At 36.5% G+C, this 19527-nt stretch overlaps 1 protein-coding gene across 1 annotated transcript in view; it reads left to right on the top strand.

Moving 5' to 3' along the window:
• Nucleotides 1-13028: 13028 nt before the first annotated feature.
• Nucleotides 13029-19527, top strand: part of LOC150077963 (uncharacterized) — a 288588-nt gene continuing 282089 nt past the window's right edge. Inside the window, exon 1 of the mRNA XM_090384876.1 lies at nucleotides 13029-13136. Coding sequence (XP_090241002.1) covers nucleotides 13076-13136 — 61 coding nt within the window. The 5' untranslated portion in view covers nucleotides 13029-13075. The remainder of the gene's footprint in view (nucleotides 13137-19527) is intronic.

Below are 19527 nucleotides of genomic sequence, written 5' to 3'. Positions count from 1 at the left end.
CCACGCTCTCTCTTTTAACCTTTTAACCACGCTCTCTCTTTATCCTTTTAACCACGCTCTCTCTTTTAACCTTTCACTTTCCATCTCTCTTTTTTAACCTTTTAACCACGCTCTCTCTTTAACCTTTTAACCACGCTCTCTCTTTAACCTTTTAACCACGCTCTCTCTTTTAACCTTTCTCTTTCCAACGTTCTCTATTTTAACCTTTCCTTTCCATTGTTCTCTATTTTAATCTTTTAATTACACTCTCTTTTAACCTTTCTCTTTCCATCGTTCTCTATTTTAACCTTTTAACCATCCTCTCCCTTTTAACCTTTCTTTTTCCATCTTTTTCTTTTAATCTCTCTCTCCCTTTTAACAATCCACTCTTTTTCTTTCTCTCTCCGTTAACCTGTCTCTCTCTCTCTCTCTCTCTCTCTCTCTCTCTCTCTCTCTCTCTCTCTCTCTCTCTCTCTCTCTCTCTCTCTCTTAGCCACTGCCCCTCCCTTTAGCCATTGCCCCTCTTTAACCCTTTAGCCACTGCCCTTGTTTAACCCTTTAGCCACTGTCCCTCTTTTAACCTTTTAACCATCCTCTCTCTTTTAACCTTTCTCTCTCTCTCTCTCTCTCTCTCTCTCTCTCTCTCTCTCTCTCTCTCTCTCTCTCTCTCTTTTGACCCTTTAGCCATTGTCTCTTTTAACCTTGTAACCACACTCTCTCTTTTAACTTTTCTCTTTCCATCTCTCCATTTTAGTCTTTCTCTTTTCCTCTCTCGTTCAATCTCCCCTTTTCTAACCCTCTTTCATCCTTTCTATTTCTCCTTAAACTTTTCTCTCTCAGTCATTCTTCTGTTTCCTCTCAATTGTTCTCTTTCTGTTTCTCACTCAATCTTTCTCTGTTTGTTTCAGCCATTCGTTTTATGGCCTTCTCTCATCCTTTCTCTTTATATAATTTTCTCTCAACAATTAATTTTTTTTTCTTCTTTTTATTTCTCTTTTTTCTGAGAATTCATTGATAGCTACTTTTGTAAAAGATATGATTTGTTATTAAATTTAACAGAAAATGCCAAGAAATTTGCAAAATATGTTAGAATTTATATTTTAAAAATATATGGGCTTATCTTAAAAGGAAAAGCAGTCAAAATTTTCGATATTTTGTATGCATGCTTATACAAAGTAAATAAACTCTCTCGCTGTCTCTAGCCCTTAAATTTCGCTCCTTTCGTTCTTTTTCATTTCTCCCTTCATTATCTCACCATCTCTCTTTATTTCTCCGCTTCCTTTGCCTGCTCTGTCATCTTATTTCCCCTTTTTTTCATCTCAATCCATCTTTACTCTCTAATTAGGTGTCTGAGAAACTGCAAAGGAAGTCGTCAGTGAATGAAATGATTATGGCAGCACACGGATGATAACTTGATGGCAGACAAACGTCAAAATTGTGTGGAAAACAAGGAATACTTGTAGAGTAACTAACTTTCCCTGAGTAATGGTTTCCAAGTTACGAAACGATTGGAGACCGCTAGAGGCTGCTCTCAGCAACACACACACAGACCAGCCATCGTTGTCACATTACTGCGTCACGTCTCTAGAGATGCACGTGACATGTGCTCTCTTATTTCGTTAAAAGATTTCAAATTCCTTTGTGCCTATTGTTTGCGACTCTTTTCTTTTCATCAGCAACCGTCCCTGACATTTTCCGTCAATAAATCTAATTGAAGTTCGTGCGGTCATCATTGTCTGTGTGTATGTATCGGTTTTTCATCCAAGTGTCATCACTTGAGCCCGTTAAGTAGTGTCCTTACACAGAAAGTCACGTCATCTTGGACACGTCATCATTTCTCAAGTCCAATCACACTGTGAACAAAGTTACAAGCTGTGGATGCGTCTTTCGATTATAGAAAATAATTTATCAAGTATATTTGAAAGTAATCTGGCACACATTTAGGTAATAAAAGCTCTCTCTCTCTTTCTATCTATCTTCACTTCTTCCTCTTCTACATCCTCTACTTTCTCTTCTCCTTCTTCCACTTCTATTTCACCTCTTCTTCACCTCATCCTCTTCCCCTTCTTCATCCTTTCCTTCTTTATCCTCCTCTTCTTTATCCTCCTCTTCTATATCCTTTTATTCATCCACTTCTTCATCCTCCTCTTCTTCCTCCCCTCTTCTTCCTCTTCTTGCTCTTCTTTTATTATATTTTTTTAAAACATAAAGTTCATAATCGTTCTATTCCGTCCAAATTTTTCTCTCCTCCTCTCATGCTATCTCTAAAATATTCCAAGAATATTTGTCCATCCTCACTTCTTCACCTCTCTCCTACATCTGGTTCTAGTTTTTGTACGAATTCCAGCGTCATTATTACCAAACTGACTACATGTGCGTCACATGCGCACTTCTTTTCAAAGCGCACGCATCAGCATGTTATCGCATGAAAGCAACTAGTTCTGCACGAGCCCACAACAATGGTCAACCTTGCCTTTTGTGCCTTAGCTAACCATTTTTCCAGCCACTCGCAGTCCGAGTTAGTTATTGTTACCTGAATCACTATGTTGACGGGCTTCCAAAAGTTGAGGAAAAGAAAGCAAATAAAAATGGGGAGGAGGAGGAGGGTAAGCAGCAAAAGGGGACACTATCTTCCCTCATATTCCTAGCGTAACATGACGAAACGAGCCAGAATGAAAATAAGATTCTGTCATTGTAATGTAGATGCAGTCAGAAATTCAAATTCACCATCCCCGGATATTGTGTAATGATGAGGATGTTAGAAGAGAAGATGATGCTAGCATCCGAATAAAATCGGGATGCTTTTCCAATAATTTGTCTAATTACCTTTCAATCTTTTTTAATCATTGAAATACGTTTTATATATAATGTAGAATAAAGCCAACAGTTCTAAGTAATATATTCATATCTTATTATCTCTCTTTCTATCTCTGAGGAGATATATACAGAAAGAAAGACCGCCTACTTTTTAACTAGAATATGCTGAGAGCCAACCAAACCCGATGAAAGATCCAAAAAAAAAACCCTCATGATATTCTAGAAGGTAAAAATAAATGTAGTGAAAGAAGTAATCAATAAACGCAACTTTAATTAAAAGAAAAATCAATGAAATTCTATTTAATAGATTAAAAATAAATTTATTGGAGATTTTTTGTTTTTCTCTATTGGATGGAGGCTGAATTTAGTAAAAGGAATGTTTGGAATGTTCAAACTTCGAGAGAAAGATGAGAAGAAAAAAAAAATTAATGAACTTAAGAGAGTATCTAATATCCGTTCAGCTAATCTACGAAAATACTATAAGATATGCTTTATGTACCGTAATTTCTTTAAGTCTCTGCCCCCTAAGGTTCTTTTATGTTTTTTTTGAAATAAACTTTAAATAAGCTAAAAAATAACTGCTCTCTATTTTATTAATATTAAACTAAAAATATATAACCTAAATTATCAGAGATTTTATTCAAATACAAAATCTGCCATCTACCGGGAAATGAACGAACTAAACGTTAAGTCCTACGTAACATTGACGTCATGATTTATAAATCCATATTTAAAAACATAAAACATTAATGACTTCGTATTTATTTCTTTGACCTCGAAAAATCTATTTTTCTTCTGGTCTCGCCTTCGCCGTGGCTAGAAAGGACGGCCCTAAATCAACAACCGAAATAACCACGTTCTGACTCAACATTCCAGAGATGTCTTGACCTCATAGGATGGCCCATTACTCCGTTGAAGAAGACGAGGGCCCCTCTCTTTCAGCTATCCAACTCAGGACTGCGTGTAAGACTGTAGTGATATCTCCATTTCTGGCAATCTATCACTGGCTTTTGGACACCACTTACGATCGATTGGCAAGGGAATTAGAGCATGAGGCTTCGAAATAACTCTTGGCTGTATATGTGTGGCTTTCGTGGTAATTCCTCTCCCAAACGGTTAAGGAAATGTTTCCGAAGAGTTTGGTTTTTTTTTTTAAATGTCACAGCGACACCTGTGACATTAAAGTGGGTTAAAGATCCGGATTGAGGTAAAACTGCATTCGCAGAGGTTTCTTTCCAAGAAGAAGTGTTTTGCACCTACGGTTCGATAATTTTACGACTGTATTTCTGCTAATGGGTAAAGTTTGTTTCCTGGGACTCCGGAATATTATCTCTTATAGGATTGCCTGCTGCAGACGTTGAACTTTGTGGCAGTTTTCGATTCCGGCGTGGACAAGAGAATTAAAGTGTAGGCGAGTGGATTATTCACGCAGATGTCAGCAGAGGCACATATGAATAGCGCGAGTCCCTTCATTCAAATCCCTCACACGTCTGGGAGTGTCTGACACACATCTTAGATGCAGCTTTACTTCCTACTTTGCCATAATGGCAGAGTGCTTGTCCGTAGTAGTCCCGGCGGCTTTCTAAGCAATCCATGCAGCCTGGCATTCCACTGTGCCCCCGCGTGGTGCCTGCAGGCATCCCTTTGTGATTGCTAGAGACATTACGACACCCTCTTCTCCGGTCATCTCGTCTCTCTTTCTCTCTCTCTCTCTCTCTCTCTCTCTCTCTCTCTCTCTCTCAGCTATCTATTTTTTTATATTTTCTCTTCTTTCGTTGTTCTGTCCTTCATTTCTTTATTTATTTATTTCCTATCTGTATTAAGTTTTATTTTAGTTTCCATTCATTTTTATCCTTTTTTTATGACTTGGACACTTTTATTCTCTGCATATTTATTTTCTTCTCTCTTCTTTCCATCATTTTAGTTTTTCATTTATTTTCTTAAAAGTTTCTTTTTTCTTTCCTTTTTATAATGATAACTATACACTTATTTTTATTTATTTATTTTTGTCTCTTTCCTTTTTTGCACTATCTTTCCACTATTTCTCTCTCTCTCTCTCTCTCTCTCTCTCTCTCTCTCTCTCTCTCTCTCTCTCTCTCTCTCTCTCTTTCACATTGTTCCTTCGACTGCTATTTCTTTGACTTTCTTTTTTTCTATACTTTCATCTTTTTCCTATCTCTGTAATTTTATTTTTTTATTCTTCCTGCATTTTTTATTTTTCTTTTTCTATTTTCCTTCCTTATTTCTTTTTCTTCTTTCTATCCTTTCCCCTTATTCCGTTTTCTTCTTTCTCATTGTTTACTTTCTTTTGCCATTTTACTTTCTCTCTCTCTCCATCTATATATCTCTCGTTCCTTAAACTATGCTTTTGTCTTTCTGCCTTTTCTTCCTCTCCTTTCACTATTTTTCTTTTTTCTTTCTGCTCTCTGCATATTGTATTTTTCTTTTTCTTCTTTCTTGTCTTTCCTTTTTTCTTTTTTCTTATTCTTCTGTCTTTTTCTTATTCTATCTTGCCATTTGCTTTCTTTCTTCTCTCTTGCTCTTTGATTTCTTTCTCTTCTTTCTTCTCTCTTTCTGTATAAATCTTTTTCTTTGTTCTTTGTCGATTTTCCCTTTCTATTCGTCCCTTGTTTTTCATTCCCTGTTACTATTCTTTCTTCTCATTCTATTCTTTATTTTCTCCCTACCTTATTTCTTTTGCTCACTTTCTCATTGCTTTTGACTTCTTTTCTCATTGCTTTTGACTTCTTTTCTCTTCTTTTTCTCTATCTCTTTTTCCTTTTTTTCGTTTTTGCCTCTTGTTCTCTCTTATTATTTTTCTCTTTCTTTGTTTCCCTTTGTTCTCCCTCTTTATCTACCTTTCTGTTCAATAGTTTTTATCCTTTATTCTCTCTCTTTCTCTCTAACATTGTTCCTCACACTGATATTTCTTTCTCTTTTTTCCACTTTCATCATTTTTCTTTCTCTCTAATTTTCTTTTTTTCCCTATTCTTCTTGCCTTTTTATTTTTCTTTCTCATTCTCTCCCTCTTATTCTTTTTCTTCTTTCTCATTCTTTACTTTCTTTTTCCCTTTTACTTTCTCTCTCTCTCTCTCTCTCTCTCTCTCTCCATCTATATATCTCTTGTTCCTTACACTATGTCTTTGTCTTTCTTCCTTTTCTTCCTCTTTTTTCTTTCTGCTGTCTTTCTCCATTTTGTATTATTCTTTTTATTCTTTCCTGTCTTTCCTTTTTCTTATTCTTCACTTTCTCTTCCGTTTCTCTCTCTTTCCTTATCTATTGCCTTCTTTCTTTTCTCTTTCTGTATAAATCTTTCTCTTCGTTTTTCGTCTATTTTCCTTTTCTCTTCATCCCTTGTTCTTCATTCTCTGTTTCAATTCTTTCTTCTCTTTTTGTTCTTTTTTTCCTTCACCTTATTTCTTTCTCTCTTTTTCTCGTTACTTTTCACTTCTTCTCTCCTTTTTCTTTCACTTTTTCTCTATCTCTTTCTCCCCCTTATTCTTTTTTTCCATTTCTTTGTTTCCCTTTCTTCTCCCTCTCTATCTATCTTTTTATTCGTTTTATTTCTATCCATTACTTTCTCTCTCTCTCTCTCTCTCTCTCTCTCTCTCTCTCTCTCTCTCTCTCTCTCTGTCTACATTTAACCTTAAGGCTCAGGACATTCAGCAGGACAGAGAACCCCTTGTGTGATAGGAAATTGACTGAAATTCACAAACGTGCGTTCAAATACCTAAGTTGACCTTTACTCCACAGATTCCCGTCCAAAAAGACTTCTGTTTCTTAAAAGAACCCCTTGCATAGAGTTCCGTACGACTTTGGTTACGCACCACTGTGGTTATCCCTTCCTGTAGACGAACAATATTTCGGCAACTATCTGCGTACATTGAGATGACAGGAAGTAATTTTTTGAGTCAACACGCATCGCCAAAAAGTGGAAGGGAAAAACGGAAAAGAAATTAAAGTGGAATGAAAAGCACGTGCCATATTCTATACCGGAAAATTGAGGGTGGGGCGCAATAGCTGCCCATATTTCATACCTTTACGGGTGAATACTTATCGATTTGTCAACGTTCGTACCTCTGGCTACAGAAGTGAAAGTGCGCTCCTTTATGTCCCGACCTTCAATTACTTTTAAAAAAAAAACTATTTCGCTCTAGCAGAGTGCATTCTATTAGCTCGCGGCCACATTCTATTTTCTGCGGAGAACAGACAGTCGTTTACATCGACTATAAAAAAAAAAAAGAAAGAAAGAAAAAGAAAGATCGTGGATGGATGTGCGAAAGCTAACTTTTGCTTACTTAGTGTAGATAAAAAGCCGTACAGTAATTAATAGAACAAAAGGCGCAGCCGAAATCCCTCTCATTTATCGTTTGGATATCACTTACTTCAGCACTCCAGAGATTCTTGAAATTCGCAAGAAACCGCTCAAAGTGACGTCACTCGTGGAACGCTGATATCGGCGTAGCGTGTTAATTAATGGCACGAGGTTAATTCCACTTTAACGCCGCATTTGCGGTTCTGATTGAGAGCTGTCGCTAAGACACGCAGATTCGATCACCCGGTCATTTGGTCAGCTAATGATAAATTGACGCACTGAGGAAGGAAACACATTCGGGCATGTTTAAAGTCACGTGACACCTTAAGATTATAAACGGATAAAAGAAAACAGAGATAGTGGGAAGACAGAGAAATTTAATTAATGAAAATAGTTTAAGAAAAAGAAAATCCGAAGGTGAAAGATCAGGGCACGAGATACATTGTAGTAAATCAAATTCCGCTTAAGATTTTGTAATTTAAATATCATTAATGGAAGTAGACGTTATGAAACAGAAAACCCGAAGGTAAAATATCATACTACGATTTGTGTCAGTTGAATTAACTCAACTTTCGTGCCATAACAAAAGCAACGAGTGGCAGAATTCATTTGCAAAATGGATGCTCCTCAAAGTGACATGAATGTAATTTCGAAGATGGCTGAGATAGCACAGTCGCGAGCATCCTTATCTGAAAGCGCACAAATTAAATGACTTACCTGTTTTTTCACCGATCCACCCACACAAATTATAGTTCAATGATGGGGCTCCCCTGAGTATATTTAAAAAAAAAAAAAACGGATAGGCCTGGTATCTTTGTAAAGAGATAGTTAGGTGAAAATGATTAATCTTAGCTTCCATTGCTGCGACGAAATTGAGATTAATAGTTCTTGAAATAATTGTCGTGAAGGCATTTATCTTGTTATTCCAAGAGACTGGAGAGGAACGATTTTCCTGGGCTTTCATTTGCCGAACAACAAATGACACTCGGGGCAGGACAGAAGGTGGGGGGGGGGGGGCAGAGTGGATGAACGAACACGCTTTCAACTGTCTCACGTACCTGCGTGTTTAAACTTTTGTAGATGGAATTGGGGATTCAGTTTGCTTACTGGTTGTAATGATGCGCGAATAATGATTGGTAAAATTTAAATGTCAAATGTGTGATAAATATAAACTGAGCGGCCTGCAGGCGCCCTTATTTTCGAGATAGACAGGTCTTTAAATCAATAAAAGAAATTCATTTCTTCTCTCTTTCTCACTCAGTTCAAATATTGACGATTTTATGTTGGATGCTCCAAAGATGTGTTCACATTTTATGAGGATGGGGTGCCTTCACTACTTTACTAGTCGTTGTTTGTTTTTGTACAAAAATACACAATGGTGTATTTTTGTACGGGGTATTGGTGGTATGCAAAATATTGCTTCTGTGTCTGCCAGTTTAAATCCTTGTTATGGAAACACAAAGTGGGTCACTGTGCAGCAAGGGAGCTGGTTTCGTTGATCGAACGTCATTGATTCCACAAAATTGGTCTCTTCTTTGTTGGGAAAAAAAGGAAACAGCTTTGAGCTTCTGTGTATCTATGGGGTCATCTCCCAAATAAAAAGAAATAATTTTGAATAATAGAGAAAATTGCAAACACGATTCGCTTTTGGATAACTTGTAGTGTGCCAGTGTATGCAGAGGTGAAATGAAACGATCAAAGAGAGAGACAGACAGACAGAAAGAAAGACATGAAAAGATCTCACTCTTCTCCTGGAGAGAGAGAGTGAGAGAGAGAAAGAGATAGGAGAATAAGAAAAAGGAACAACAAAACAAAAGTGAAAAATGTGATAGTAATACACAGAGACGAAATATGCGATACTGAAAGAAAGGAAAAAAGTAGGGAGGCAGACAGAAAGAGAAATAAACAGACAGGCAAGAAGAAAGAGGGAGAGAGGGAGAGGTATGAAAAAGAAACATAGAAAGAGAAAGTTCAATATTTAATGAGACAGCAAGAGAGACAGTCAGGCAGATAGACTGATAGACAGAGAGACGGATAATAAAACAGGAGTGGAAAAAAAAGCAATAGAAGCACGGCAGAGACAAATGAGTAACTGAAAGAGAGGGAGAGAAACAGATAGAAGGACAGCAAGAGAGGTATTAAGAGAAAGTGAAAGAGAGAAGAAGAAAGAGAGGGAGAAGGGAAGATATAGAAATAAATATAAAAATTTGAGCGATAGAGAAAGAGTGAAAGAAATATACAGAGTGAGGAATAAAAAGGAGGAAGAGAGAGACTGTGGTAGAAGACGTGGGAGAGAGATAGAGAAAGAAAGAATCAGAGAGAGAGAGACACACACAGATGGAGATTGAGAGAAACAGAGGGGGAGAAAAAAAAAAAAAAACAGAACAGAGAGTGATATAAAATAAGAGAAAGAGTGCAATAGAGAAAAGAGAAAGAAAGACAGAAAAAAATAGAAAAGAGAGTTTTAGAGAAAGAGAGGGAGAGAGAGACAGACAGAGAGACGGAAAAGATAGTGAGAGACAAAAAAAGAGAGGAAAGAAAGAATGAGGAGAAAGAAAGAGAGACAGAGAGGAATGGAAATAGAGAAAAGAGAGAGAGAGAGACAGAGAGAAAAGAGAGAGAGATAGAGAGAAAGATAGAGAGATAGAGGGATACAAAGAAAGAAAGAAAAGAAGCAAAGAAAAAAAACGAGGAGATAGAGAGAGAGAGAGAAGTAAAACGAATATTAACTGGAAGAAAACTAGAGAACGACGAACGGAGCGAGAGAATGAAAGTGAAAATATAACAGCAGCAGAAAGAGGGCAAAAAGTAATCAAAAGCGTGATAAGAAAAACTGAAAACAAAGATGGAAGCAAATAAATAATAAATGATAACGAGAGTGGGGGGGGGGATAAAGAAAGGCGAAAGGGAGCCAAAACTCAATAAGAAGTCATTCAAAAACAACGACACCGAACAAAACCCTTCATCTCACAGTTAACCTTAAATAAAAAAAAGGAAAAAAAGGAGAAAAAATTGCAATTTTATATATTTCGTCCGGGATTAAATAACGCATCGGATACCGAAAAGGGTTGACGCTTATATCTTTCCGCACAAACTGTCCGATGTCAGGCATTCCGAAGCGATGCGAACACACTGGCCGCTCGAGCAACGACTCCCCTTGTATGAATCACCGTTTGTGTCAACACCTATCGCAAAGGTGACAAATCACGAATAAGCCAACTACAATGGACAGCGCAAAACCTCTTGAACAGGGGGGACCTTGCACTCCCCCCCTCGAAATGCTTCTCCTACAACGAAAGGCAGAAAACACGAATCCCACAGGATACTTCTTCTTTTAATGCAGTCAATCGACTCCACGTTACCACTTAATTCTTCCATAAAACTTCATCTTCATCACACATCGGCGATAAGATAAATAAAAGTAAAATATCGTTGCGCATAAAAAAATAGTTCATCTGTGCGCAGTAATGCAAGCTGCGCGGTGCACTGAAGAAAAGCAGTGATCTACATAAAAGTGCATGAATCAGAGAGAGCAGAAATCGATAGCACCAAGTCATTTCATGACTTCATAAGAGAGGCTTTTGCCTCTGCCTTGACTTTTATGACGCCGTCCCCGATTAAGAATAAGGGGTCGTTTTCACCCCCTTGGGAAATTGCGTGCCGCCTATCCTTCCTCGGGGGTCATTATTTGTCTCGGTATACGAACGGTACGAAAGATGTAAGAAATTATAAAGGAGCGCCACCTACAGGTGGAATAAATGTTGCTAAGGTTCGAAGAGATTCTGTTGCCTCCTAGAATACAATCCTTATACACATCTAGCCGGAATCTATAACATAAACACTTCCATCTAATAATTAGGAATTAATGACTAGTAATAAACTTTAAAAAAAAAAAAAAAAACAGACGAAGGTATAACGAGTTGTATAAAAACAAATGTTAAGTAACAGCGAGCCAAAGGGTTTCGCAATAAAAGCGTGGTATCTTCGAGATATTTAACACTATTTGCGGAACATTTGGGGTTATTTATAAGACACTAATGTTGTAAGAGAAGCCTTGTGGGCACTGAGGATTGTTCCTAATCAGATAAGTCTCCCCGGTGGATTATAAGTTGTTGATGTAACTGCGCAAGATGCAAGGATTCATTACTTTATTACTAAGGCAACGCACGTAAAGCATACAACCCTGAGACGCAGTAATGAAACTGCTCTGGGCCCAAGCCAATACTTCCATAAAGGGAACAAGAAAATCTAACGGTATCTTCCAGCTACTGTTTTAGCCATTTTTTTGAGCTTATAAAATGGATATAAAAGTAGGATAAACAAGTGATTCTTTTAAATGAATTATAAATTTTTATTTCAAACAAAGAACCAAATTATTTTTCAACTTCCTGGTCTGTTCGTGCAATACAAACAACGACCACCAACAGTAACAAGATCTCCTAAGCCATAATCATTCCTCTCTTTCAACTCTTCTACAATGAATTTTGCCTGAGATTGCCCGTCAACTGTCCATCCACATGAAATTCCACCTTTTAGCTCAAGTGCTGCTATGCAAGATGGCACACAGCAATTGCGTTCAAAGTCTGCATCACTAAGACCTCTTATAAATAGATAGAAGGGATGGAAGGGAAAGCTAGAGTATGGCACAGAGGGGGTCGTCTTAGGAGCACGAGTCCGTCCGTCCATTTGTTGAATCTTTCGTAGAAGGTCTATGAAATGCGAGAAGAAACACTAAAATGTTACATCATAACAAAATTGTGACACTGGGAATTCAGAATATAGTTCCAGGATGAAGTACCAATCTAGATCCAAAACCATGACCTTCGAAAGTCTGCTGACTTCGCATCTTAAAATATTCATGTGAATCATGCCGAAGATACTTTCTATTTTGATATAAACCACTTTCTTAATTTTAAGTCTATTAATTTTATCCAGTGCTGAACCCTTGTTGAACATGAACTCGAACTCAGTATATTTATAAATACTTTCCCAATTACTTTGTTATCTACCATAATTTATACTTTTCCAGCTCTAAATCCTTAAAATCATCTCGCTCTTGACCTAGTAAAACCATAATTTAGCTATTGTCCTAAATGAGAATGGTCTTTGATTAAACCCGCTTTATACTGTTTCAGATTGATCAGAAAAGATTAAAAATAGCATCCCTACAGAGGATGAGGAGAAAAATACGCTCATATAAAAAGTGTCCGTTGTATCTAATTAACAAAAGTTTAATTAAATCAATTTAATTAAGTTTATCCTTCATTTTCAAAAGCGGACATTTTTCAACAATCTGTAATGCATACCACTGCCGACTCAACTTAATTGAAAACTAAATTTTAACCCTGTCTAAGACGAAGACGAATCGGTGGATGTCTTTAATAAAACAAAGGCAGTTTCTATCAGAATACTCAATGATAAAGCACTATTAATATACATAAAACATCTTTCCCTTAGTGCCAATACAAATTACATCTACTTAAGTAAATGTTTGAGAGTACTGGCCACTAGCCAGTCCTCTACTGCAAAGTATATCTTAGGTATTGCGCCATATGACGAATACTCATTAAGAAGTTGGAGAAAATTACTTTTTTAGACTAAGGACAATGTACATATCTATTAAATCTAATGAACTATTTCCAAAGTACCAAAACTTGGTTGCTAAGCAACTCCTACGAGCAAAGAAAAATTTAAATCGAGATTAGATCACGTGCCGATAAAAAATTCGAATCATTTTTGAGATTAAATTAAGACTGAAAATCTTAAAGAAAAAAAAATCCTTTTACAAAAACCATCTGACTGAAATCGCACTTAATTCCGATCATCTCCACCCGAGGGCGCTTCTGCACTCATGTGGCAGTGTGAGCGATAACAGCAGCCGATCCTGCAGTTGGCAACGCGTGTCTGCTTCAGAGAGGAACTAATCATTTAGAGAGTTGTTTTGGTACTTCGCATCCGGGGATTATGTCCAGATTTATGGAGTTAAACCAAGCTGTCATCTTCATATTAGTAGCCTTACGTGCAGGTAAGCCACTCGACTTTGCATCCTACTAGAAGTGTATGTTCTCACTTTGTATTGTTGCTGGCTTTAGGGGTTTGCTTGTGCCACACAACACACTAGTTGTGGTTTAGTAGCCTTGTGGACGGTACGGACAGCGAATCGATTGCTTGCACACAAGCTTCTGGACAATGTTGGATGTCAACTAAATGTATGACAACCCTTATGAATTTTGAAATTTCCTAAACCCTGAATGTTTGTGTTTAAGCCCGGCAAAAGATGACCAATTAAAGCGTGTTATTTGAAAACTTAACTACATCCATCTAACATCTTATTAAGGGATGCAACGACTATCCCAATAATTTTATGCAATTTTTACATCCATTAATTTCTTATTTAGAGTATTCACAGCTGTTATCTATATTATATGTCTGGAAAAAAAAAAAAGTCTACTCGAAGCAAGAAAATAAAAATTTGTTCCTCAATATTCTTATTCCCAACTTCTCCAGAGGTGAAATAATATTATTATATACATAATGACATTATTCAGTCTGTTATTCGTTCATTAATCACTTATCTTCAAAACAAATTCAAAGGTACGTAATATGTATATTATATCAACATCTAACACGGTTATGTACGTCTCCTGTGATCCATTAATAATCGTTCCACCAAAGACTTTTTCGTCCGGAACAAGCAAGACTTCAATGGTTAATGATATATCGACTACAAATTTAAGGATTAATAATGGCAATGAAAAAAATTCGGTTAATTTTGGAAAAAAATAGTTTGCTGAGTTTCCTAAATACTTTTTAATTCTGTTCAAATTGCCTTTCTTCTAAAATTAAACTTATTTTCAACTTTTCGATTATTTAAAAATAAAAAGTAAACTTCCTAGTAAGAAATATCGCTTATTTTATAAATAATTATTATATATATTATGTTTTCAGTAATTTACAAAATCTTAACCCGTTCTTTACATTAATTTAAGTAATTAAGAATCGTCCGGCATATTCCAAAGGATTTTTTTGATAATTTTTAAATACTCGTCCTATTAACTCCAAAATAATTCTTTTCACAGATATCTTTCCAATTATTTAAATATCTCTAAAAATGTCCATTTTCCAGGCTGCACCACCAGAGGTTGGATTCTTTTTTGACCCGATTTAAACAGCGTATAATACCTTAAAATTGATAAATTGGTTTCCATAGTAACAACACGAATGCAAAACAGAGACATTTTTCTCGAACTCCAGCCCTTCTCCTTTAGGGTTGATTAAGCATTCGGTAATTGGCTATTAATTTTAATTAAGCTAAGTGCGATTTCTAATATTGTCTCATTATAGAACGAAAAATTAAGTTTGGAACACAACTCTAACTCATTTGCACACTGCGAGTTTTTTTTTTTTTTAATTCTTTGAGAATTAGTTTATTTAAATGTTCAGAACGTAATGAATGCTTCCAGTAGCATGAAAGGTGTCAGAATAAAGATCGAATGACATTCCATTTATTTTCTCCTCGCCGATGCTACTCTGCACCCTGCACAGTGAAACTATCTTTTTTATTATAATTTTATTGGTCGATTATTCTAATAAAGCAATCAGCTATCCAACTTACCATCATACATAAAAGTTCTTAAATTCAGTAACCTTTTATATACATATATAACGTACACCACAGCAAGAATGGAATCTAAAATCCCTTGGAGACGTTTCAGGTACAATATGAAATCCTTCTTCAGTGGGTGATGTAATCGAGTTGTTATATTTGCAAATTTCTTCATGATAATACAGTTTTTTTTTCCTAACACTTCATGTTTTTCTGGCATAGAATTCAAATAAGTCATTTGATCTCATTGAACCTCAAAGGGATTCAGGATTAGTACAATCGGACAATAAATTTTAGTGGTTTGACAGGTGTTATCGACTAACTTACCTGTTGTTCACCTAGGCTACTCGTAACAAAAAAAAAAAAAAAAATACAATTAAAAATAGCTAATCACCCGACTTGTTGCCTGGAGTTTTTCGAATTACTACACCGAAGCCAAAATATTGGAAAACGATCATTGAGGTGTTTACTGAAAGATGTTGGTTTTCGATTTTTTTTCTTGACATTTTTAAATCATTATTTATCTATTTCTGCTTTCCCGTTATCCTTTATTGTGTCTGAAGTTTTATTTTTATTTTTTTAAGAATAGGACCTTTTGATTTCTTTGTTAATAAGTGCGCCATAATAGGTTAGATAGCTAGTATTTTTATTAAAACCGTAGGCCTTTGCAAAATACTACAAGTTCTACTTTAAACTGAATTGTAAACTCCCCGAGGAAGATAAAAATCATTAACTTAAAAGTCCCTTTTATCATTTAACATCTTTTAAAATTACAATCTTTTTCTCCATCAATATCTTAACAGATGCGTGTTTCTACTGCAGCTAATTCCTTGAGAAGTCATTATAGTCGGATTAAGAAGGATTAAATCGGGAAAATTGCGCATATTACCCTAATTGGCATAACTAATGTGAATAATTAAACGGATCTCATTAAGCATTGTAAAACATATCTAGCTTATGGCGTCCTAGACATCAGACAAAAACACAGTTGTTGTTCGCCTATCACGTGGATGCTTTTCATTATCTACCAGTTAATGCGATCTTCCTCTAAGTCACGTGCTCCCTATTTATAACGTACTGGCGTGTGTATGCTTATTTTATAAGGCTACATCACGTGAATGCTCAATTCTTGATGAAATGTATTCCTGGACTTTATTGCTTCGGTCATTCGGATATATACACTTGACTAGCAACAGTATAGGAACACTTTAAACGTTGCGAATGATTAAGTGCGTGCATTATTCACCAGAAAATTATTACAAGTTGCCATGTACCGAAAACTACACTTAAATCAAACAGGAAAATATCGGAAAACCTAGAAAGGCCACAGAGATACACGTTTTGCGATCCATCACCTTATCACTTTGGGAATAATGTAATCGGAAGACACCAGTTACATCGAACCCTGCAATCGATTTGGTAAACCTTCCCCGAAAATTGACCGCATGAAAGCAGCGGACGCTAAAACCAATGGTCGATCACATAGCTGTCACATCAGATGACTGGATGTAATTCGCGACATATTAACGCGTTGTGTGTCGGGAATTGTATTCGTGGAAGTCTATGGATGGCAGCCACACACCCATACTTACTAGTGCAGCGAGTGTCCCTCATCACCTTACATTGTCCGATTAGACGATGCAGTCTAAGGTTCAGTTGAGTTGTTTCTGTCTTTTTAAATATCCATGCCAGTTCTGGAAGGTATTTCATAGTGATTCTGTGTACTATTTTATTGTTTTCAGAGTAAATAAAATGGCAGCTGGAGGTTTCAGGTTCGCACAAACCGAAGCAAATTTAAAGTGGTATTGTATACGTGAGAATGAGTGCGAAGTTCAAAGACAGTGGAGGTGTTCACCACAAAACCATCGGGATGGTCGATTTCAAGAATTCTGGATAAATCTCAGGCAAAGAACTGGAAGACCTGGTTCATCGACGGATGAGGAAAACTTTAATGTGGTTGCAGCGATTTTCATGATCACCGCGAAAAGCTGTAAGTTGTAATCAGTACACCGCATTCTCAAAAGAGCTAAGTGGAAATCTCAATAGTGCTAAGATTGCTACAAGATATAAATAATGATGATCCCGATAGATAAGTTGAGTTTTGTGGATGGCTTAAAGCGAACATGTGCATTGATGCAAGATTTTCGGACAAGGTTATGGAGATGGTCGAATGAGGCATTTGAGTTCAATGGTAAAGTCAACCGACTTATTTGTGTGTGTGTGTTGGTCCCCTGATAGCCCAACATTCATGAAGAAAAAGGGGTAAAATTACCCCTTTTTCTTCAAATTACAAGGGGTTAAATCCCGGTGGGGTGTCTCATCCAGGGCAATTGTTGGACTATGTTTTTTGAAGAGACAGTTATTGGTAATATGTACCACCATATGCTTAATGTATCCATTCTGCCGCTATTTATGAGCTACGTGGTGGGGATAAATCACAGAACATATGACACCACCAAATCACCATCGCGATGGCAGGATCTATTTTTGATAATCATTTCACAGACCTGTGGATAAGCCGACGAGGAAAAAACGAACTTCCTCCAACATTTCCCTAATTTAAACCCACTCGACTTCTATTTGTGAGGATAGCTGAAGGAAAACCAGCCACACTTTAACAAATAAAGGATTAAATTAAACAAGCATATTGAGTTATTCAAGCAGTTACATTGGAGAACGTTTGTCATTCAGATTTTTGTCGCTGTTAGCAGTTCCTTGAAGCAAATAGCAGATAATTTGAGCATCTGCATTAGTCCAACATGTGCTTCAAACTATTGCTTCTGTACACACACACACAATAATAATAATAGTTTCTGAGGTTTATAATTCATTATATTTATTTCCTAAAAATTGCGAACATTTTTTGAAACTCTCTGTATATATGATAACAGTAGCATTAACGTTTGTATTACAATGGCTAAATGACGCAAGGAAGTGGATTTTCTGAATCTGCTAAAAACAGTAGACAAAATGTAAGACTCATGCCTTGTCCCTCACCAAAAAAGTGGTTGTACAGTTCCTCTTTGAACTTTACCAAACTCTCTGCGTCAACCATTTTGTCACATCGACTATTCCGATTGTCTACAGCACGTTGTCCAAAAGTGAACTTCGTGAGATCCAGCCTTCCATTACTCCCTCAAAGTTTTATATTGGTGACCTCTACTTCTTTTGGCTTCTACCAGTGAAAATATACTTCCCTGTTCATTTTACTGACTCCTTCAGTGTCTTATATACCTCAGTCAGGTCCTTCCTAAGATTCTAGTTGCCAAGCTTCACAAACTGCACCTTCTAAGCAGTTATTCACATTGACATCGATTAGCACCTCTCAGAAATCTGGTTGAGCTTCTTTTAAACTTTTCTAGATGGTTTCAAGTGTGACCGGCAGACCTGAATACAGTAAATGTGGTCTGATTCTCTTATATAGAAGGACAATGACACCCTTTTCTCTACTGGTGAACGTTTTAAATATCATATATATGATACTATGTGCTTTTGTTTACACTGCATGGAAAATTACATGTATGACTGACTCGTAACCTCCAAGTCTGTTTCATCATGAACCCTTTTTAACTCTACTCCCCGAACTTATAAGTAATTCCTGTATTCTGTTTCTCAGCTGCATAACCTTACATTTAGACGTATTAACCTAGTCGCCATTTTTAAATCATTTTATGTAACCGATTTTGAACCAAAATGGCCTAGTTCTGGTCGCCACCCTTCCTACCTTTAAATCATCAGCCAACTTTGACAACTTCCCCTACACTTTATTATCAATATCCTTGAGGAAATTAAGAAAGAGATGTCACCCCAATACTAGGGTGATATCCTTGAGGAATGTCCATTTATAACCATTCTTTCTCCAATCCTTTAGCCATCCGTTGATCAACGGAGGATCGTACCAGTAATCCCAATTTCTCCAGTTTACCAATTTCTCCAGTTTACATGATAGCCTTTCATGGAGACCTGTATCCAAGCTTCACAAGATTCCTGGTAAATAATGTCAAAGTTGTTTCTGGCATCCAACTGTTTTATTATTTCATCATAACAAATCTTTCTTACCACTGACGTAAAACGGGCTTCAATCTGACAGATGAACAGTGGTAAATTAATTTATTTAAGACCAATACATCAGTTTAGATAAAATTTATCACAGGTGAGTGCTAGCTATTGATCTTGTTGAAATTATCCTGCAAAAGACCAAAGGTCATCTGTCCATGTTTCTACAACAGCACTAAAATACATTCAGCTGTTGATATATGGAATCCTACCATATCCACCATACGGTCCTGACTTTGTAATGTCTAATTCTCACATGATGGGCAAATTAAAGATGCACTACGGGGTCTTATTTTCAGATATGATAGAATGATAGCTTAGAATTCGTAGAATAAAAGGAATTTTCTGTTAACAGTCATATTGCAAAATATTGATTTACGATCTTAAGTTTCTACTTTTTGTCGTCCATGATGTCATTCGTCTGTTACGTTTATAAAAAGAGAGAAGGGAAAATTCGATAAACTCTAAAATTGTTTCTGAACAGGAAAAGAATTATTTTTAAAGTCACAAGTCATTTTGGACAAAAATATTTTCCTTCCGGGACTGACATTGAAACAGCAAGCGTCCCACTGTTGTTTGTTCTACAAAACTCCTGGTCAGTTAATACGCAATACGTTTATGAAGTTTTATATCGATCCTATGTCCGATACTTCTTCTACAGCCCTTTAACAGATGTTTACAATTAAAAATAGTTCTCGATCTATCGCGAAAAGGTAATTTAAATACATTAAACTTCATAACACGATCACTAGAT

The sequence above is a fragment of the Mastigoproctus giganteus genome, chromosome 11, assembly GCF_048544385.1.
Source record: "Mastigoproctus giganteus isolate SK-2022 chromosome 11, ASM4854438v1, whole genome shotgun sequence".
In the NCBI taxonomy this organism is placed as follows: Eukaryota; Metazoa; Arthropoda; class Arachnida; order Uropygi; family Thelyphonidae; genus Mastigoproctus; species Mastigoproctus giganteus.
This window is presented reverse-complemented; position numbering and strand designations above follow the sequence as displayed.